Source organism: Perissodus microlepis, chromosome 7 (assembly GCF_051167445.1).
Source record: "Perissodus microlepis isolate ML-2025 ecotype Zambia chromosome 7, ASM5116744v1, whole genome shotgun sequence".
Taxonomy (NCBI): Eukaryota; Metazoa; Chordata; class Actinopteri; order Cichliformes; family Cichlidae; genus Perissodus; species Perissodus microlepis.
The window spans coordinates 55,929,074-55,951,975 of record NC_140467.1 but is presented as its reverse complement, the minus strand read 5'-3'; the positions used below and the strand labels follow the sequence as shown (position 1 = coordinate 55,951,975).

The window sequence follows — 22,902 nt, the reverse complement described above, 5'->3', positions numbered from 1 at the left end:
GGGTTTTTACAATGCTTTCGTCTCGGAGGATAGCTAGCTGTGAGGGAGGTGAGGGGCTTGACAATTTTTGAGTAATCTTTGACAAATCTCCGGTAATAACCGGTAAAACCAAGAAACGATTGGAGTTCTTTTAAGGTTTGGGGTCTCGGCCAGGTCTTGAGTGCTTCAGTTTTTTCGGGGTCAGTCTTTGCGCCGTCTCTAGATACAATGTGGCCTAGATAACGGACTAATGTTTGGAAGAAGCGACATTTGTCGGGCGAGAGTTTCAGCCCGTACTCTCTGAGTCGCTCAAGAACATGAATGAGTCGGGCCTCATGATCTTCAAGGGAACTGGAAAAGACTATCAAATCATCCAAAAAGACTAACACTTCTTTCAGATTGATGTCTTTCATACACTTTTCCATAAGCCTTTGGAAAGTGCTTGGGGCATTTGTTATTCCCTGGGGCATACGATTAAATTCGTAGAAGCCGAAGGGGCACACGAAGGCTGTCTTTGGCTTATCTTCTTCACACATCTCAATTTGACAGTACCCTGACTTAAGGTCCATCACAGAGAACCACTGAGATCCTGCAAGAGCAGAAAACGACTCCTCTAAGTTTGGCAAGGCATAGGCATCGCGGATAGTCTGCAAGTTAAGCTTCCTAAAATCAATGCATAACCGCACATCACCATTCTTTTTGCGGACCACCACTATCGGTGATGAGAATGGAGATTCAGATTCTCTGATTATGCCTGCATCTAAGAGGGCTTGTAAGTGCTTTTTAACTGCCTCGTAATCATGGGGATGAATCAGGCGAGATCTCTGTTTGAAGGGGGTTTCGTCTTTTAAGTTGATGTGATGTTTTACATGTGTGGCATGCCCAAAATCAAGATCATTGTGTGAGAAAACATCAGAGAAGGTGTTTAGCTTTTCAGCTATCTTCTCTTTCCACTCTTCAGATAGTGGTGATTCACCAAAGTCGAAACTGAGAGGGGGTCTTGAGGTTGAAGTCTGCTGCTGAGAGTTACACGTTGCAGACACCTTTTGGTCGCCTTTCTCAGGCTCAGGACATGGCATGACACAGTCAGGGGCAACTAACTCAGCAATTACACACTTAGTGGGCAATGTAATGTCATGGTTAGTCTCGTTTCTCAGCAACACAGGAACTTTATAAGGTCCGTGCTTTGGCAGAGATATAAGGCAACAATCTACAAACACACCACCAGGTAGGGAGCCGGTAGTGGGCTGTTCAATAAGTGCACACTCTTCAGGCTTAGCGTGGCTAGCATGCATAAAACCTTCCACTAGTAGCTTTTGATTTGCAGGAAGGACTTCTTGGGTTCTACTTTGAAGTTTTACCAAGCCGATCTTGCCACTGTCAGTTTGTCTTTTTCTGGATGCTAATGTCTTTAGCACTTGTTGGTATCCATAAGGGAGTACCTTAAAGTCAGGTAAGGTGCTCTCACAAAGATGCTCATATAAGGGGTCAAGTGTATTTGTGCCAATTAGTAGAGGTGTGTCTGAGTTTGAGCGAATGTCAGGGACAACTAAGGCAAGAGTAGATAGTTCAAGCTCTGACTGATCGAGATCTTTGGGGAACATGATACTCGTCTCAATGTATCCCAAGTAAGGGACTGTCTGACCATTCGCACCTTCGACCTCTAGGAGATCACTGATGGGTTTTATAGGATGATCAGGTAAGTGTTCTTGATAGAAGGATTTGGCAATAGTGGTTACTTGAGAGCCTGAGTCGAGCAAGCAACTACATTCAACGCCGTTGATAACAACTCTGGCTGTGCATTTTCTACCCACAAGTCTTTTGGGAAGTTTAGGCACTGAGTGAACATTAGCTGTTTCACATTGGGCTTTTGTTGTCTTTTTCTCAGTGGGACTTGGTTCAGATTTAGCACCCATCTGTCCCGCGACAGGGGCTCCTTCTAGTTTAAATTAAAGGACTCATCGACTGGTCTGGATATTTCCCATTCTCGCTGCTTTTGTCTGAGGGCATTCCTTTTAGCTGCTACTAATGCTGGGTTGGGATCGTTACTACAGCTGGAAGCGATAAGACCATCTTCTCCACACTTGAAACAGTATCCAGGTTTGGGTTTGGCTGACACTGCAACAATTTGTGGTATCTGTTCCGGCTTGTTCTGAGTTTTGGTACTTGTGTTCCTTTTTGCTTCCTTTTGAAGTTTCTGTGATCTTTTCTCTGTTTTGTCAGCTCTGAGCTGTGCGATTTGAGACCTGAGGTCAGCAATTTGCTTCTGGAGGTCAGACGAATTGCTGTCCATTTCATGCTCATAATCGTTCCTACCTTGAGAGCGTGTGGTTTGCATGTTAGAATAAACACGAGTCTTTTGGATCCCCAAATGTTGTTTCATGCGGGTTGCTTTACTTGCCTGTTTGTCCTCCTCGGTGCGTAGGTGGAGGAGTAGCTCTGCAAAATGAGGTGGGTCGTCTTTCTTTTGTTCAAGTTGAAGGTTTGCAATCAATGAGCTGTCCCAACACCCTCTACAAAATTGTCTCAGGAGCTGTTTATTGATGTCACTAGAAGCAATTACGTCTCTTTTTATGACTAGGTTTAACACTGTGTGCAATCTTTGCAGGTAATGTGAGGGTTTTTCACTCAAGCGAGCAAAGAGTTCGTCACCGTCCTCTACAGTTGCATAGGCAGAATCAAGATGTTCAAGGTAAGTTTTGGGGTTTGCTTTTGGACCAAGAGCTTTCACCAGGTCCGCTGCAGGGGGTGAAAGACTTTCAACAATCTTTCGCACAACTTGAGTTTCGGTGAGCGAGGGATCAGTCAAGCAAAACTCTACGCTGCTGCGCCAAGTGTCATAGTCAGTTTCGAAAGGAGGATGTGGAACTCTCCCTGAAAAAGGTTTCAGTCTGTATTGCGAGTTTGGTGGGGGAATGACTTCACTTCTTTTAACAATGTGCTCTACAATAACCCGCTGCACTTCAGGTGTGCTTAAAAGGTCGGTGGGAATCTGAGGGGTTTGTTTCTCAGCCTCTGCTGGTGGGTGAGTATTCAAGGCACTTACATGGTTGCTATTGGGTGTTAAAGGGGGAGAAGGTAGGGCCTCATCACTGTGGGGCACTGGCTCTTGTTCAGTGGAAGGCTCAACTGTGTGGACATCCCCTCCCAATGACTCCCCAATTTTAGCTAGTTCATCCATCAAAAGGTCTTTAAACGATCGGTTGCTTCGTGCTGCCACATCTTTAAGCTGTGACAGGTAAGTTACAGTAGCTGATGCGCTGGTTTCAATGCTATACGCACTGGCTAGGTCTCGAATGTGATAGACAACTTCAGGTTTCACAGTGCAAAGTCTGTCATAAGGCAAATATCTTTTCTCTAGTTCTTTAGCAGTAGCCTCAAATTGAAACTCCACAATAATCTGACCACCAGTTGGTAACTTAATCTGCCTACTGACAGGACCGAAAGCTTCTAAGAACTCAATTATTTCTTTATCAATGTCTGTGTTAGTTAAACCACTGACCAAGACAGCATTTTGAACTTTAACATTCTCTGTTTTCACAACTTCCATTGTTAGGACACGTAAAAGTACCAGTAGAAAAAAAACAAGTCACTGTGAAGCTCCAGGCACTCTTAAATGTTTTATTAAATTTTGGGTGGACTAACAACTCTGCAAACCCTCCTGGCTGGCTCGCCACTTTCTGTAGCCAAGTACAGGATAGGGTAGGGGAAGTTAAAGTAAGATGGAGAGAATGGGCCAATAGCTAGATTCGTAGGAGGGATAAAGTGAGTTGCGTGGAGAAGAATGACAGGAGCCACAGGTAAAGTTGCTATGAATTGTATTAAACTATTTAGCAACAATTTAACAGCATTTCATGAACAGGAATGAAAACATAAAATAAAATACAGTGACAGCAATAATAATAACAATCAGAATCCTATCTGAGCTCAGATATGTCAGTCGTGCCGGCTTAATAGTCAGTGTTCAGTCAAGTCAAATCCAATAGGTCAAAAGTTTGTGATTGGTGCGATTTCGTCCTACCGCACTGTTGCAATTGTTCGTGAGAGAAGAGCAACCTGCCCTTCTGGGCCAACTCGGAATGGCTGTGGTTCGGTTCAAAGGGAAAGGCTCGCCATCTTCCTCGTCAGGAAGAGATCCAGGTCTCACGATCCCATAAAAAAAACCTAGCCTGTAAACAACAGGACTATTACTAATTCAGTTCCCACTCTAATGATATACATGGCCATATGTGTAAATAATGCAAGTGCTATAACAAAACAAGCACAAAACATTAATTCTAATTTCTAACTATAGTCTATACAGTGCATCTTAATCATGAATGCAATCTTTAAATCACAATCAGCTTATTCTATCATCAAGGTGCACATTTCGTTAAACCCCGAAGAAGAAGAAGTAGCTCTGTCCCAGAATTCATAGCGCGGCCCTGCTCAGTTTCCAACAATGGCGGCAGCTAGTTAGTTTTAATGTTACTCTTATTATTCTTTCTGGGTCACAAAATAAACGTTTAACATATTTTCAGGCGAGAATGTAGCTGTGTAAACTTCAAACATCTGCTCAGTTTATCAAGACACCACATATTTTCAAAAGCGCTCCGACGTTTTCGGAGACGTCTGTTACCCACTAGCTCGTTAGCTAGCCGGGTTTACAGGCTCACTAGAGCCGGTGAGAACACCAGACTCCCGGCAAATCGTTTTCAAACCCACCGCCATCTTTCACTAACTCAGGTTAAATATATATAAGTCAATTAGAGAACTTAAAAATGTTATTGTTTGGCTTTTTTCAGTATTTTATTTGTTCCTGAGTAAATCGGTTTGGCTGAGATTAAAGTTATAGTTTTTACACAGCTGAATAAATGTCAAGCAGACAACTGATTATCAGAAGTGTGAGATGCTCGAGAATATACTGCGGTGTCCTGTTATATTTTAGATAGCAAGGAGCAGACGTCTCAGTTTACTAAACTCCACCGAAACAATCTGCAAACTTCATTAAAATTTAATAAACTATCATCTTGTCTTTATTTTTAGTTAGCGCATACCTTAAACACTTAAAGCTGTAAGCTAATAATAGTTATATAAGAGCAGATGCATGCTGGTGCAATAAGCTGTACGTTTTACGTTCAATGGATGCATGATCCGATTAGTCGACTAATCGCAAAAATAATCGGTGACTAGTCGACTATCAAAATAATCGTTTGTGGCAGCCCTACTTTACACTGCATAGTAATGAAGCAATATATTATTTACACTCAATGTACAGAATAAAATTACCAAAAGAATATACAAAAACACACAGGCTGTAGTTTTACAGTATGTGGTAACGTATCAGCACAGTAAGAATACACACGGACATCTATCCAGTGCCGCTCGAGCATCAAATGTAACAAAAATAAAGTAGATTCATGACCTTTAAGATCAACATTAACTTATTCCATCATCTAATTTTAGTGCATTTAATATTCAACAAGTAATACTAGAACATCATCAGCACACAAGCTGAGTGCTCAGAATGGCTGAACTCCGTGAGAAACCCCGTGTGTTCTCCCACAGTGAAAACGTGGTCAGCTACAGCTATAAGCATCAGGCTAGTTAGCTTTTCAATTAGCCTGATTCGCCCAGCCCCAGTTTAACTCACCAGCACACTTCTAATGTTCAACTCTCAGAGAGGATCTTGTCCATTTCATCCGCTCCCGTGCAGATCTACAACATTGAAATTGGGCCATTATATTCCCCGTTAACTTCTTGTTAGCTTTTTAGCTTCAAGGTTAGCTTAACAGCTTCTGACTCACCGCGATGGTTTCAAGGTCCAAAATGTTCACAACAAATCAGGTCCGTTTCTCCAAGGTCCATGCAGAGCTCCAGTATGGATATTTGCTCAATTTACCAAGTTAATAGTTATTTTCCAGCAAAAAGCTTGGCGGTGAAAATCAGCGATGGTCTCGTGCACCTCCGGCTCTCTCTGTGTCTGAGCACGTGACGGTACAGAGCAGGGGAAGGCGGGGCTTGTTCCTTCCTAACCAGTAGGGGTGTTAAATATACTCTTTGGGTTTTATTCTTATATTTATAGTATTTATCTTTTATTATTGATTTACTACTCAGTGATTAACAGAGTAATGATGAATCACAATTAACAATAACATGTTGTAGTGCATTACTGAGTCGTGTAAACTCACTGGGTTACAACAGCATAATCCCTCTGCTGCCCTGCCTGTAACAAAAGGCTCAGTGAAGAGAGAGGCTTTCTCATCATTATTGCAATACTCAGTTTTAGACAGCAGATGTCTTTATCTAATTTAGAGAAAAGACTGCAGTTTTTTTTATCATAAGTGGTATACACTGTATACTGCTAAATAAAGATATAATAGAGCAATGCAGCTAATGTCTTGTAAGAGAAACTGCAGGTTTTGGCACTTAAAGCACTGCCTTCATTTTTCATCCCTTGAGGTAATTAATACCTCAGTTATACAGTACTGACAGAGTACTAGGGGGTGACTGTGGCTCAGGCAGTAGAGGAGATAGAGTGGCGAGTTGGAGGTTTGAGTCCCACCACTGTTAGTTATGAAGTACTTAGAGCAGCATAAAGTATCACATGCATGTATGTGCCAATGGGTAAATGTGGCTTTTATTAAAATATGCTGTAAGTGTTAGAATTGAAAGTGTAGGTGATAGAAAACAGAGAAGCTCATTTGGTTAGCAGGAGAAAGATGCCCATTCAGGAAGTGCTGGGGATGCACCTGCTACTGAAATCAAACTCATGTCTGCACCTCATCAAAAGGTTCACACTATAAAATCTGCAGACAAATAAAGATTCAGATTGAAGATTGTTATTAGTGTATGTATAAAATACATACACGTGAAGTGATCTTCTCAAACAATAATCCATACTTTGCATTTCAGAGAGAAACAGATTTTTCATTGCACAGCATTCATCTTATATGAAGGTAATTGTGTACAAAACACCTTAAAATATGATAATTTAAAAAATTGTTATAGATTTAAAAGACTCCTGCAGGGTTTCTGTTTGAAGTTGAGAGTTCTTGTTAAAAAGTCAATAAAATCTGAAAAGATTACAAAGAGACACAAATGACTAAAACAAACAAACAAACAAATGAAACAAACAACTACTGATTGCTGAACAAATAAATAAAATGAAAATGTATTGTTTTATTCAGGTGGAGGAGGTCTAGAGTAGGAAGACGGAGACATAAAATACACATATGTGAACACATGAAAAATGTTCATGGTTCGACATTTTCTTTTTGCACTGACTGCAAAGGTCCAGCATCATTTTCTAAATGCTTAAAAAAAACCCAATCAATCAACTTACCAAGAAAATATCAGCACAACAATATTAAAAATACTTTATTTATCCTACATAGGATATTGCTTTGTTCAGCAGTTGAAATACTACTACTACTACGACTGCTAAAAAAATGAAAATAAATAAATAAATAAATAAATAAATAAATAAATAAATTAATTAATTAATTAATTAATTAATTAATTATTAATAATAATAATAATAATAATAATAATAATAATGCTGATGATGATGATGATGTCAAGTACATTTTAAACATTAATTTAAATAATAATTAGTCACAGCCTCGTATAAAATAGCTTTTAAACATAGCTGGCACACAATAAAATGCAGTAAAAAAATAAATAAATAAATAAAACACTCATAGGATCTTGTTCTATGGTGAATACTGTTCAGAATTATACTTAAATACTTACTACATTTTAGGGACTTTTACGTGTTATAATCGTCGTAGTTTAAATGATTTGTATTGATTTGCCATACACATGTGCACGTCTACTGCATTGTTATACAGTGCAGCACACGTGGAGCTGGCGGCGATACTGCTCCGATCCGCTGTAATTGCACTAGAGGAAATATTAAAATAAATAAATAAGCAGAAGAAGAAGAAGAAGAAGAAGATGAAGAAGAACACTCTAAGCCAACCAGAAAGCAATTTGCTGCTGCCTGGTGACCAGCGACCAATAGGAAATGTGAATGTGAGCGCGGATAAACGGAATTGTTGTGTGTCGGCCTCGGTGATATTGTGTTTGGTGACAGTAATAAGAGTAATTGTTTCAGGGCCGTTAAATCCCCTCACAATGAGCCTGTCTCTGAGGTAAGCCGGTTTGTCGCAGTTATTCCAACGTTCCTCAAACCAGCGCACAGAGCTATTCGCTAGCTCTTTCACATAAGAGGCGCTAGCATGTTAACTTTGCAACGTGTTTGCTGTGTTTGTTCGGGAGCGATAGTGCATAGGAATTAGCTGCAGCTACTAATCAGTGTAGAGTCGACGTTAGCTGCTTACTGTTTTTTTGTTTTTCGTTTCTTTGAATGTGACTTGGACGACTACAATGTACTGTACTATAGACCACATTTAGTTGCAAAACTACTGTTCAGATGCCACCCCTGTGCATCGTTTGTCTTTCATCAGACGTACACGTTCAGTAAGGCTCGACTGCATAGCCACAGCACAAAGTCATCAGTACCAGTACAAAGGAGCGTTTTTTCTCATTTATTTTTTAAACAAATCAGCATTCTTGACCAACATAGTTGCTGATTCCGTTTTATTCAGTGCACATACACTTTTGTGTATGTGTAGTGGAATTGTAAGGGGAAAACCCTATATTAAACATTATACATGGATAATCTTGTGTTGAATTGGCACAGAAAGGGGGAAAAAGGACCAAAAACAAAGAAAATCTAACCGACGAAAGTAGCTGTATCAGCTGTCAGCCAAACACTTCAGTGTTATGTGTATCTGACAATTAATGTTATAGTGATACTACAGTCAATTTGTTTTGTTATGTTATTTTGTAATGTTATTGATATTTAGATAAACAGGTGTCAGAGTATTACTCTATCATGTTGTTAAGTTGCTGATAAATCAGATATTATTGAATAAGTATTTGGTCGTAGATACTTCGTTAGATTGCTAACGATATATGCACTGCACTCTGCTTGTGTTGCAAACACAGAGCGTAGATACCTGTAAACTTCAGTCTGTAAATAGTTACAGATTTTAAGTTTGTTTTCTCAGGCTGGGTAAAACTGATCACAAGGCTGTGTACGTTGTCTAAACACTGAGTGCACTGCCTGCATATTTGTCTATTGTGTGTTTTGTCAGCCCTTTGCTTTTTAGCTAACCTTCTTCTGTAAAGCTGTGGTGTCCTGCCATACGCTGTACAACATACTCTGTATTGAAGCTTTAATTTGGGGTAACAGCAGATAAGTGTGTCACTTAAGTTAAAGAAAAATGTTTGCAATATGATTGCAGCTGAAACCTGTGTACATTTGTATATCACATGCTGCATCTGTCTCTCTCCAGAACGGAGCTCATGGCAGACAAAACCAAGCGTAAGAAGAGGAGAGAGCTCACTGAGGATCAGAAACATGAAATCAAAGAAGCATTTGAGTTGTTTGACACAGACAAAGACAAAGAAATTGACTACCACGAGCTGAAGGTGAGCACTGGATGATGAGAGGAAAACAAGTTTGACAGCTAAGAACAGTCCGGTGACGCAGTATTTAATCTGCTGTGTTTAGTATGTTAAAATGTGCCATATGTCTGTCATAATGAACTCAAAAAGCAGTTTTTCCTCACATGTTTACATCTGCTGTGCTGCTGTTGGAATACAGAAACATCTCACTGTCACAAACTGTCAACAGGTGGCAATGCGTGCACTCGGCTTTGAAGTGAAGAAAGTGGATGTTCTCAAGATCCTTAAGGATTATGACAGAGAGGGAAATGGGAAAATAACATTCGAGGACTTCAGCGAAGTTGGTAAGTTTGCCTTCCCTGCATGTGCCCCTGTGCAGACAGGGACCGAGAGGAAGAAAATCTCTGACATCTTTAACTGAAGTGTTTCAGTAACTCTGATGCATGTTATGTATGGTTCTGCAGTGACTGATCGCATCCTAGAGCGAGATCCGAAAGAGGAGATCATGAAAGCCTTTAAGCTGTTTGATGATGACGAATCAGGAAAGATCAGTTTGAGGAACCTGAGACGTGTGGCTCGGGAACTTGGGGAGAATATCAGCGATGAAGAGCTCCGCAGCATGATCGAGGAGTTTGATACTGATGGAGATGGTGAAAGTAAGTCAGCACTTGCTCTTTTCTTCAACATTGATAATTATTGATATACATTTAATCCCTAGAAGGGACGTTCAGTTTGTTTAAGTGAGCAGGAGTGGATGAGCGGGACTTGTTTGTTTTGGTGTACACACAAAAGAGGCGTATGAACACCATTTAAAAGGTGCTCGTATGGAGACATATTTATTGTCAAGTAGTTTGGGAAAAATACATATCTTAATAGTTTTTTATCTTTACCGTGTACGACTCTGACTACTGGAGTTCCTCTGAAAAAGAAAGCCTCAAATCTCAAAAAATTGTTTGTGGTTCTGTTAAGCGCTATTGCGTCAATCATTCTTTAAACTTACTTAATAATGCCTTCATGAGATTTTAACCATTTAAGCAAAATTACTCATAACCATCTCACAGACGTACCATTATGTTCAGCTACTTTCAGGACCATTGATAATTACGTAGACTCTTTTTCTCCTATTGATCTTTGAGTTAAATTAAGCAATTACTTCCTCCAAACTGTCAATTTATCCCTTATTTTCTACCCCGATTTTATGGGGTTTTTTTTCTGATTTTAAATCTGAAATATACTCAAATTTTAGAGCCAGTTAGGGGTTAAAGTGGGATTCAGCTGGTGGGGGAACCCTTAAATTGGTTGTAATGGCTTAATGTGGGGGAAAAGACTCATAACTCACAATAATTTCTACTGAGACCTTCAGTAGATTTTCTTAGTGTAAAGGCTGTGATCAGCTGATCAGATGTACACAACTGAATTCAACCAGATGTAAGCAGATGTTTTATGAGTTGTCCTGGCTGATTTCCATCTTCTAAGCTGATAATAAACTATTTAAGCTGTCTTTTTCCTATACGGTATAAAGTTAGTATGAAGGTAGAATTAAGTCAGTGGATTTCAGCATCATCAGTGAAAATTCATGTGAATTTCTGCTACACTGAATGTAACCTTACACTGACCATGGACCCACAGCCAGTGTGCGCTAGTCACACACTGTTCTTTACTTTAAATCCATCACAGTACAGCAAACTAACTTGTTTACCTGCACTAACCTGCAGAGGATTTTCATGCAACTTTTTAATAACACAACAGTTAGTCTATCTCAGTTTGATTTGCAGCATGTTTCACAATATGAAAAAACATAATGTCACATGTACATGTAAGCTTTTAAATCTGCATAATCTGCATTTAAATCAAATACCATTGAGCAGTCCTTACCTTTAAATCTAAGCTCTCTTCTTCCTCTCCCGTCCTGTCTTTCTTGTCTTTCTAATCTTTCTCCATCTTTCAGTGAAGTTAGCGCTCTTTCTTTTCTCTTCCTTGTGAAACACAGCAGCTGGACCTGTAGCTAGCAACACACTGTGAGACAAACTGCACACAGTTTGTGTGTTTGTTGACCTGATAGAAACCTTGCATTTGAAATTACCTGACACAAATAGCTCGACCCAAATACATTAAAGCAAAAGTAATGAACCTGTTTTGAGTAAAAGTAAAAAGAAGTTGGAAAGATAAATACTGAAGTAGAGTAAAGATACCTGAAAGTTGTACTTAAGCACAGTAACAACGTATTTTTTACTTTGTTACTACTTCCTACTTTTGGAAGCTAGGTTGCACAGAGAGATGGGGGTGCTGGATTTAAATGCCTGCGTGTCAGGAAAATGTGAAGAAACAAGTGAAAAAGTAAATTTAGCAGCATCGGGCTGCATTTCAGTGACTTTGTAGACTGCAAAGCTTAGTGCAGAATTGATTAAATGGCTGAAGTGATACCCTTTTCCATTTTCATTGTAGGGGGACAAAAGGTTTCAAAAGAATGGCAGAGATGTAGAAATGTCTGCATGTACCACTTTTTTTTTTTTTTTTTTTAAACCACTACAGTTTAAAACAAACAAACAAAAAACCCTTCGGGCAATTAGCTACCAGAACCTTTTCTGTAGTTTTATTTCTTACAATTTAAGTCCAAAGAGTCCTGTTGACAGATTTCTTTCTTTGTCACAGCAGCTTTTTTTTTGTCATGTAAAAGAACAGTAAATTATGTAACATGTTTACACTGACAGAAAAAGGAGTTTCACAGCTCCAGCCCACTTAAGGTCAAAGTGGGCTGAACAGAGAAACTGTAGTCAAAATAAAAGAATTTAAATAAATAAGATAAAAAGGTTACAAGAAATTCATATATACACATACATGCAAAAACGAAAGGTTTTTTGTATTTTAGAGAACTGAAACTGTCATTTTTAAACCTTTTTTTCTTTTGTGTTTGGTGCTCTCATTGACTGACTGGACTTGTTTACCCCCTTTCCAGTAAACCAGGAGGAGTTCCTTACAATTATGGGCGGGGACTCCTGATGAGGGATTTCTCTGTTGCTGAGGACTTCTGGGTTGGATTGGTCGTCTAATTTGTGAGCAGTTAAGCGACTTGACTGTCAACAAGGACGCACAGCTTCCTCTGAAGCATCGCAGGTGGACAGAAGTTGTTTCATTGACCCTGAGGGTTGTACTTGAGTCATTCCATAAAAGTACTGAACTGTGTGACAGATTCAATGTCAGCCAAACTCATTTCTTATTGAAGGTGAAAGTTAAAGTATCAATATCATGCTAGTCTCTAAAATTAGCTAATTGTTGTTGAGGTTTTTTTTGTTGGGTTTTTTCCCCCATGTCATAACATCTATGTTAAATATTTAATGTGTTTTTGCAACCATTTCACACCTTTCTGTAATTAGATCCTGTAAAAAGATCTTTTCACTCTTTTATAAACACATTAATTTACTGTTGGGGAAAATATAGACAAATAGGAGTAAAATGTTGTTGCTTTTATCAGAAGTGTCTGTATATTGTAAAGGACACATATTTCATACATGGCTATTTTGAATGGTTGTATTTCCAGTTTACATGTGCATGTTCAAGTGTTCTATTTATTTTTGACACATTAAACTGGTTTCCCAGCAAGTCGCACCATTTTTACCATTTTACTTTCTCTGAGTGCTGGTAAGTGTGTCTCTGTTGTGGGACCTAGTTTGTAGTGATGGACAAATGAAGCCTTGTGAAGTATTGAAGCTTTTATTGAAAAATGGTTCATTACTCGAACCTTTTCAACACAGTCATCTTTAGTGACATTTGGTGGCCTAAAATATGATGAACACCATAAATCTACAACTTACAATGAACTGCTTCATTATGATTGCCCACTCTACAGCGCTGAATTGACAGCTTCTGTTTGATATCATGTGACGGCTCTGTCTGATATTGGGCTGATATGGTGCTTTGTTTAAACATGTGCCATAGTGTGTTTGTGACTTCTTTAAGTTTTTTACTAATAAAAAAAACCACCCCAAACACTATATATAAGATGTACAACACAACCTTATAATAGGTGTCTTGTGCTGTGAGGTCCCTGGCTCCACGTGATTATATAATTAGCCAATGGACAAGTACGCTTATATTGTAACTTATACTATAACTTCTATAATTATAGCTATAGTATGTGTACTTCTTATGTACATTTTAGACCTGGGAGCAGAACTGCTGATAAACTGTTTTTTTGGTTTTTTTTCAGGAATAGGCAGAGCGTCCACTCTTCCTGGCTTTATGTCTGTAATTATGTCACACACTGGTTTGCTATCACACAAAATCACCACCAAAACACAGCATAAATCCCACCAATGATTCAATTCCTTAAAAGCAACTAAATCAAGTACTGAAGCAGTCGCATGCCAAATGAAGCTTTGATCACGTCATTGATCCCGTGACTCTTTCAGACAAACAAAGCCTCGACACAGTGTTGCTGAAGCAGTGTGTTGATTTTTTTTTTTTTGGACACATGAGCTTCAGCTTCAAACGCACCATCACTATTCTCTGCCATTTCCTCGTTATGTAAACCTTTTCTTCTGTTTTGTGGCCAGGCACAGGCATAGTACTTTTTCTTTGGTCTTAACCTAGAATTTAGTGTGTTCTTCTTTTTCCAGGAGGAGTGGGGTTTTTGTTTCTTGTTTTGGCCTTGGAGACCCTGAAAATTAATATGCTTCCTTTTCCCCTCCTAATTAAGTTAACAGTGTAAAGAATTTGTAAATGGTTTTTTGGAAATTGTAAAATCTTTGACACTGTTTGTAGTCTGAGCTTATATAGCTCGTGCTGTTGCCCTTGTTGTGTTGCACCCCTCATGAACCCTAGACTTTGCAGATAAGGGGGGACGTTCATAAGGGTATCGGCCCTCTGCCGGGGTCTCTCTAAACATGTTTTAGATTATCCTGTGGGCTCGGTTGTTCGGTTCAGGTCATACGGTACAGAAAGTGGACTCCATTTTCTTAATTTTGGTTGTTTTGCAACTGTGAGAAATGAGGGCTATTTTTGATCTTCTCACTGGGTACCAATTTATGGTTGACAAGCCATTAGCCAATGAGCATGCAGTTTAAGTCAGAGCTGACCCTGTTCATTGCATCTGGTTTCGAAACACCAAAATGATGTCCTGCTAGCTATATCCATACTATATACTGTAATGTGACTGTGATGAGCTTTGAACTCTTCTTCACTGATCCAACATGAATGACTGATATGAGGTGTGCATGACTGCACAACCAGTGAGACTGTGGATCTTGATTAAAAGGAAGCAGTGGATATTTAACGTGTGTGAGCAGGGAGCAGGATGTTACATGGTTCAGCTGTGCCCTCCTCTGGAGGGTGGGTGTTGTTCAGCTGCTTAGGGCTGCCAGTAACAGTGAGGGGATTGGTTGTTCCTAAATTAAGAGTGGAGGCTTGTTGCATCACTTGACTTCCAACCAGGGCCACCTAACTTCATAGTTGAGTGATGCCTTACTCAATTATGTAGAGACTTGCTGTGGGATTTAGGAGGGATTTCACTGTGTTCAACTGAAAAAAAGCATTTTCCCTGCATTTTCTGTGGTTGTTTTAATCACCAGTTATTGCAATACTGTTATTGCTCATGAAAGATGACTAATAAAAACAAATTTCTATGTAGCAAAAATAAAGGGCATGTCTACTTATTTTTTATGTAGTTAAATATGGGCTAAAAAGGCAAGGCTTGTGGAGTGGGTACTGAAGACTCACTCTGAAAATTGAGCATGACATTTTGAGCATCGATTGTAATCTCTTAACAGTTTATTTCTTTTTTAACCTCTCAGCCTTAAAATGCTCAGGGGGCAGGCGTGGACACCCAAATAAGTGGTTTAATAAGTTTTCTGACATTTAGTGGGAAGTCCTCTTTTATTAGCAGCATATGTGATAGCATGGGATATCAAATATCTCCTGTGTCTGTGCTCATGGGAGTGGAGCTGAAAAAGATGGCACAGTCCCTTGTGGAGCTCCTTTATGCACATCAGACATTTACTTGCATACTGTGCAGCTTATCTCTTTAGCAGTGGGACGGTGTGGGGTGTACTTAGGTTTTCACAGGACTACAGAGTCCTGTGAAAACTTTCCAAATGGCTGCATAGTAATATTCAAGGTCATGTTAGTTACACTAAATTAGGGCACTCCTTTGCCTCGTGTACATTGCCTCGTAGTGGAAAAAAACAACATTCAAAATTAATGGTACACAATATAATTGATACAGACTAGTATAGCAAAACCACAAATTACTACAAAAAAACAGTATTTGATACCAGTTACTTAAAATAATATGTAAATCCAATCGGTCTCCTGGCTCGGCAGTTATGAATAAAGCAGACAAAGTGTTTGCTGTATGTTAATGTCTCCACCTGCGGACAGAATGCACACTTGCATGCAGTAGTTTTGAACCAAGCTTGTACAGCCTTCCTGCTGTACTTCGACTGCCCACAAGATGGAGTGATGTGTGACAGCACATTATGCACCTGATCACTGCATGCACTCTGTGTCCTTCAGGTCTTTGTGAGCACTACTTCTGGTAAAGTTTACATTTTAATTTTATTATTTTATATTAAAATTTAAAAAAAAAAAAAAAAAAAAGAGGACAGTGGATAAAAGCACAGTAAAATTTGCCCACAGAGCTTTTCGGCGAATCCTCATGAACTCCGTCACTTGACTCCCCACAGGCTTTTACATATTGGTTTGGATGAAGGCATCTGGATCGCATTGCTTTACACTTCATCTGTCCCAGGCCCCATCAAGTACTCAGATGTTTAAGAGGATTGGGGTTGAATAACCCAGTTTGCTTTGGTACTACCCTGTGCCAATGAGTAAAGGATTCTGTGGTTTTTCTCTTGAGCAGTAGAGTTGAAGTCTGTAAATGGGACAAATGTTAGTGATGCTGTAAAAGGCTGAGAAACAAAGTACTGTATGTATGTACACAACTAGGCTGAAAGTCATCATTAATGTTGATTATATGAACGTGCATGTGGTTATTACAGTGAGGCCCTGAGCTTAGCCTTCCTCTGGTACATGCTCAGCTGTCACGTCCCGGACTGGAGCAGCACATGCTCTAGAAATAACCCAACCCAGTTCCTTCCTAGTGACAACCTCAAAGTCGCCCCCCTGTGGTTTCCACTGTATGACTTTCCACACTCACTCTCTTGTATTACTAGTAGTAATCTGTGCTGATGAGAATTCTACAAATGCATCAGACGGCAGACCAAGATCTTATTGCTCTGTGATTGGGGGTAAAAACATAGATTACCTGTGGTTCCACATGTAGATTCGCTAATTGGCTTGGTTAAAAAGCTTTCTGGTTTCTATGAACAGTCCTTTTGCAGTTGATGGTTTAATCATGTCTTCATTGAATTCATCTAAATAATCTGTGAAGTGAGAAAACCATCTGCTAAAATGTAATCTTGAAATAATTTGATGGGATCAAATAATTTAGGTCTTTATTCAGGTATTAACTGCATTTGTACAAAGAAAAAAAAAGTCTTAGACAATAATTGTGGGCCATACAATATTATTACCAAGGAATAAAAAAATGGGCCTCTTGCACAGAATTCTGTGGTTTTATCTTATCTACTTTGTCATAATGGTTAAAAACAGATGATTTGTATGGGACACATCAGTGAGACTAACATGCTAGGATTGTTTTGAGGACTCAAAAAAGGTCCTTCACCAGATGCTCCTCCATTATTGTCTAGTATTTGGTTGTACTGAAATAAACTGTGTGGCTGTTCAGTTCAGTTGCTTCAGGTGCTCTGCTGGGCTCTTCTTCCCTTGGTTCCATCAAGATCGCCAGAGGTCTCTGTTATACAACAGCCATAGAAATCTGATGTTCATCTGGGTGTCATGAGATGCCATCAAAAGAGTAAGCAACTGGACTGAAACACTGGCAAATCAGTGGCTTACTGCAAAAACATGAAACATGTCTGCAATGGATGATATTCTTCTGAGCTAATACTTGATTAATCTTTCTTGTTCCTGTGATGGATTTCAATGGTTGCATGAGTATAGTGTCATAAGATATAATGATAATCTCGTGTAAGTGTCTGCCATCCACAATGTCCTCACCTCTCAGCACAACGGGGTCTGCACATCTCTTCACTGTCGCCCCAATGCCATCTGGGGCACCCTTGCCATGGGATGTAGGGAATTCCATGTTGCATTCTTGAATCTCAGTTGGAGGAAGGACAGCAAAACTGTTTGCTTCGACCATTATATCTTTCAGGACATGATCCATGTCGGTCCATATGGCTGCTACATCCTGGTGCTTGGACTGAAGTTGTGAAGAATCCTGCCTTTTCATGTTTGGTGTAAAACATGCCCGTGTGAAGTGTTATCTGTAGGAGGTTTTGTCCATAATGGCAGGGTTGTATTTCTGAGCTGAATTTACATTTCCAGGCCTCAGAAGTCGACATGCACAATAACTGTTGTTTCATTGCAACTTCTTATGTTCCTGTACTCCTCATGTTTGATTTTGAAGTAGGTGGACATGGGCGGTTGTTTCACTTCTTAATTTGTCTTGGTTGAGAACCATAAACTCTGACAGACTGCCAGTATGTTTCTGAAGTTTGGTGTGAAAGTGAGCTCCATCTTCTGTTTGCCTTTGAATGCTTTAATCTCTTTGTAATGCATTTTTTCAAGCTATGTATCTTAATGATTCACCAGCAAGTAGCTGCCTACTGCTGCTCGGTTCCTCAAAACTGATGTCTAAAGGAGTCTGTGGGTTTATGTTTACATACTGCTGGACTTGTTGCTTTTTTTTTCCTTCAGATCACCAATGTTCTTTAATTTTTCCTGTTAAACTCCATTTCTCCATATTTCCCTTTCCTTTCTGAGCTTTGACTGCCTGTTAATTTTCTTTCTCATTTTTTGATACTCCCTGTTCCTACTTTCCTTCTTCAAAAAAAAAGTTAGGTTTTGCCATTCTAGCCTGAAATTGACCATTTTATACTTACTAGAAATTTTTCTGACACGTATTTATCCTTAAGTGTTATTTATATGCATATATACAGATTATGTATTAAGCAACAGATGCTATTACAATGAGACTGTAAAGCTAAATTATACTTTTGTTGTATAAACATTGCCTTGGTTTGTCTTTTAGTTAACTGGGTTAAGACTTTTATGCATGTATTTAGCCCAAGAATAAGGTTTTATCTGTGGGACATGTTTTGTCCATTATTTTGAGAATTGCTCAGCTACATTTGGTTTCAAAAAATTTAAAGACAATGGATTCAGTGAAAAGTCAGAAATTATTGAGGCAAAACATTCAATCACTAAAACTAATTTTTTAGGAATGCAAGTAAGTATCTAATTTCTGGCATTTAAATCAAATGTTTTTAAAAAGCCAAATATTTTTACTTTACTTTTTTCAACTTTTTTTTTAAACAGCATGGATAACGACTCTAATTAGATTTTAATATTAAAAATATCCTTTTGATTATACCAGTCAATTAACCATTACAGATAGATTTTTTTTAATTTTTTTTAAAGGAGTTTGGTAATTATCAATACTTTTAATTTAAGGCAGCTGTGGAATAAGCCTTACTTTCTGTATTTGCAGGAAAATACTGAAAATGTCAAATATTGTTAATTACACAGGTTGACCACCAGAGGGAACAACAAGATTTCTTGTTCTTAACCAAAAATGTCAGTGTTATTATGTATCTTAATTATAATTCACGTCTCACAAAAATGTATCTTTTTTTTTTAAAGAAGCTGGTTGAGTGACTATTTTCAGACAGTGCCTTAGTTGTATGACCTAGACATGCACCTCATGGGGGTTGACTTAAAATGCACTTCATGAAATGTAACAGGAATGCCTCCTTAACTGTGGTGTCTCCAGCTGTTTGTGTCCGAAACAGAGGGTAGTCCCAGTCCAAAGATAACTACAGTTTTTCATCACTTCTTGTGAGCTATGTTTACTGTTCACTCAGAATTTGTTGTTATGCAAAGTACATAAAAAATATCGTGGTAATTTTTAAAAACTTCAATATCCAAAGTTATTCCTATTCATGAGAAACCATCTAATAAATTCACAAAAATGTATCAGCAAGGATATCTCAACATTTTATATTTTTCAAACATTTTCAAAAGAATGATTCTACAATACTTTAATTTTGGTGATAAATGGCAGACAAATATTAACAAATATTTTACTAAATAAAATATTTGTTTGGAATAATTCTTTGTTTAGTTGGGTTTGTGTATATCTGTTTGGACAAAACCAGACCAATATTTAAATTTGTATGTCAAATGCTTCAAAACTCTGATGGGAAACCAGTGTTCAGATCTGGTGCCCACCTGTCAGTCATTAGGCGAGCTATCCCAAATATGTGACAATAGTTACCCTCTAACCCTGACAGGAGAACATGGGAGGAAAGACCACTGGACTGTTTACTGTTGTGCTTGGTTATATCTGAATGAAAATACATTTTATATATACTATTAAAAAAAGAAAACATAAGACAAATTTTACTAATGGGTAAATAAAAAGCTGGGGGGGAATGTTTTAAAAAGTCTTTTTAATATTTGTTTTTATGTCACATCTGTGGCAGTTTTGATACATTACTATTTAATACACCAAGTCAAAAAAAGGAAACTATATTGAATCAAAAATTTAAACATTTTGAAAATTCTGGATTAGAGTGTAAAAAGTTAAAAAGTTAAAGCACATACAAGTAAGTTAAATCAAATGGTTACAAATTTGAGACTGTGATGTATAGCTATTGCTTAAACATTAAATATGTAAAGGAAAATGTGGTCGGTGTTTTTTTTTTTTGCAGCTTATGAAGGTGAAAAGGGCAGTTAATCATAGATGGACAATGTTGGGTATCATTTGCATAGCAATGAAAATGTATGCTATGCCTTTTAATCAGTCATATGTAAACAGAACTGGTCAGAGTTTGGATACAGTTCTTGCCTTATGTTTGTGTCCTCTCTCTTGCTCCCTCGGCTCTGTCACGTCTCTGTCCATGACTCAGTGTTAACGATTTCCTGTTTTATTTTGGTAGTCCTTGTCCTGTGTGGTTCATGTTCAGTTTTGTTTCCCCTTGTCATTCAGTTCAGCTGCATTCCCATGTGCCTCCACTTCCCCTAATCACCTGCCTGTGTATTTATTGTCTCAGTCTCACCTGATCACTTGTCCGATCATCAAGTCAACTTTCCTTCATGTCCTGTCTCCTAGCATCTCTAGTTTAATTTCCTTGTTCCCTTTTGTTTTTTGCCTTATGTTTGTACCGGTCATCAAGCTTAACAAAAACAAGCTATTTTATCAACACCTGCCTGTGAGTTGACATTTGGTTCCTTTACTCCACAACACCTGATATGCGTTCCTGTAGATCATGACATAGAGCTGGATCAGGTGACCCTGAATCCTCACTTAGTTACACTGCAATAAATATAGGCTGCTGGGGGATTCCCATGTGTTTAATTCAGTCACCTTTTTCACTCAATATGTGTTTATACACCACTCTGCATGTAATCATTAGTTCTTATCAATCCTTGGGGCTTTTCCAAAGTGCGTCTTTGTGATTTGGCATTATATAAATAGAATTTGAACTGAATAACTATCAGGTAATTCAACAGAGGGATAAAGCATTTTAATTTCTTATTTCATAGCATAATCTCATCTAAATGTTTTTAAATAAATTGGCGACACAGAACACCACTGTCCATCCTCGAAGCCAACAGACATGCTGGGTCTCCAACTCCAACAAACACACAGCACCTGAAGGACACAAAGGGAGGTACACAAATAAACACATAATTTTGCTGTGTGTTACACACACAAAAGACCCAGGAGACCCCAGCCATTGGCAACAAGAGGGCTGAAGGAGGACAATTTTGCAACTATTTAATTAAACAATTGGCAATAGGCCAGTAGCATAATTGGGTATAAAAAGAGCATCTTGGAGTTTCAGAGAAGTAATGATGGGCAGAAGTTCACCAGCGTGGCTTTGTAGTAGAAGAGTCCGGGTGCTGAACTAGGCTGCCTGCAGTCCAGACCTTTCATCAACTGACAACATTTGGAGCATCATGAAACCAAAAATGGGACAATGAGAAGCCAGAATTAGATTTTTTTCTGTTCTTTTGTGAATAAAAGATTAATTTATAAGATTCTAAAATAATTGCTACTCATCTCAACTCTTTTGGAACTGTGATGGAACTGTGGAGAGTTAGACAATATCTGTGCTGTGCATGCTTTATATATTCACCATCCACCCCAACCACCTCTTATTTATAAATCAAGTACTGGATTTTAAAACAGTGAGTATGATTCTGAGACTAATGACTTTACATACAGTAGTGTCACAAGTATTATGTTGTTCAGCAATTCTTTGCAATAAAGTATTTCATAAATTGTATTGTATAAGATAAAAGAAATGGTTAATGCTGATGGAGGAGCTGGAGGAAAACACAGACACGAAGAGGGAATGTCTTGACACACGCAGTGGATTGTGGACTATGCTTGGCAGCTGGGTGAAGATGGATTCGTTTTCACACGCTCATGGATTTCACAGTAACTTCATCTCTCGACATCCCAGCTTCACCCAGCCACACTGCTGTGGACCCTCAATGGCACTGAAAGAAAAAAAAAATCCTCCTAACAACATTGTAGTTTCCATACATTTGATCATTTTATTGGAATTTGGCAAAGTGATGGAGTGACTTTTCTATTATAGTGGCACATACTTTGCAATAAAGCACACAGTTTTATTTATGTTGGACAAAAATAAAACTTGCCTCTAGTAATAACATTTTTAGGATTATCTGTACATTATCTGTACATAGCAGGGGTGTACCCCTGCTATGTGCCTATTGTGGGGAGGGAGCCTGTGACCACTAGGAGTATTAGGAGGTGGTCAGAGGAGGTCTTAGCAGAACAGCAGAGCTGTTTTGAGGTTGCAGACTGGGAGACACTCTGTGAACCTCACCTTAAGGACATTAATGGGCTTACTGAGTGTATTACTGAGTACATAACCTTCTACATCGACTCCATTTTCCTAGCTTGGACTGTCCATTGTTACCCAAATAACAAGCCGTGAGTGACAGAGGACATCAAATCACTCCTGAATGACAAGAATAGGGCCTTCAGAGTGGGAAACAAAGAGGAGGTAGCCTTACCCCTACAGCCTTACCTGTAGTCAGCCTGCAATCCACAGCCACACCACTCTCTCTCCACATTGCACCATAGCCTCCTGTGAAAGTCCTGACACTCCTTCCCCATCTTTTACTTTCATTCATAAACAAGTTCAGAGACAAATGAGAAGATTCCACTCAGGCAAGTCTGCTGGAACAAAAGAGGTGAGTCCCCGTGTCCTTAAGGCCTTTGCCCCCAGCTTTGTGGAGTCTTTCATAAACTGTTCATGATGAATCTGAGTCATTCCTGACACCACGTCCCAGTGGCCCCCAGGATTACAGACCTTTGGTACTGACTACTGGGTTGTGGTTAACTGC

At 38.8% G+C, this 22,902-nt stretch overlaps 1 protein-coding gene and 1 pseudogene across 2 annotated transcripts; one reads left to right on the top strand and one right to left on the bottom strand.

The window, feature by feature from the left end:
* Positions 1 to 7,958: 7,958 nt before the first annotated feature.
* Positions 7,959 to 13,041, top strand: cetn3 (centrin 3). Of its 2 annotated transcripts, XM_084936132.1 has the most exons (5): positions 7,959 to 8,114; positions 9,324 to 9,459; positions 9,665 to 9,779; positions 9,900 to 10,091; positions 12,392 to 13,041. In XM_084936132.1, exons 1-5 carry the CDS (start codon positions 8,098 to 8,100, stop codon positions 12,433 to 12,435), a joined length of 504 nt encoding a protein of 167 aa, XP_084792258.1. In that variant the 5' UTR covers positions 7,959 to 8,097; the 3' UTR covers positions 12,436 to 13,041. The 2 variants fall into 2 exon arrangements, with proteins under 2 accessions (XP_084792258.1, XP_084792257.1); XM_084936131.1 differs by lacking the exon at positions 7,959 to 8,114 and having other exon boundaries at positions 9,286 to 9,459.
* A 4,096-nt stretch (positions 13,042 to 17,137) lies between these two features.
* Positions 17,138 to 17,762, bottom strand: LOC146384228 (uncharacterized; annotated as a pseudogene).
* Between the last annotated feature and the right edge of the window lie 5,140 nt (positions 17,763 to 22,902).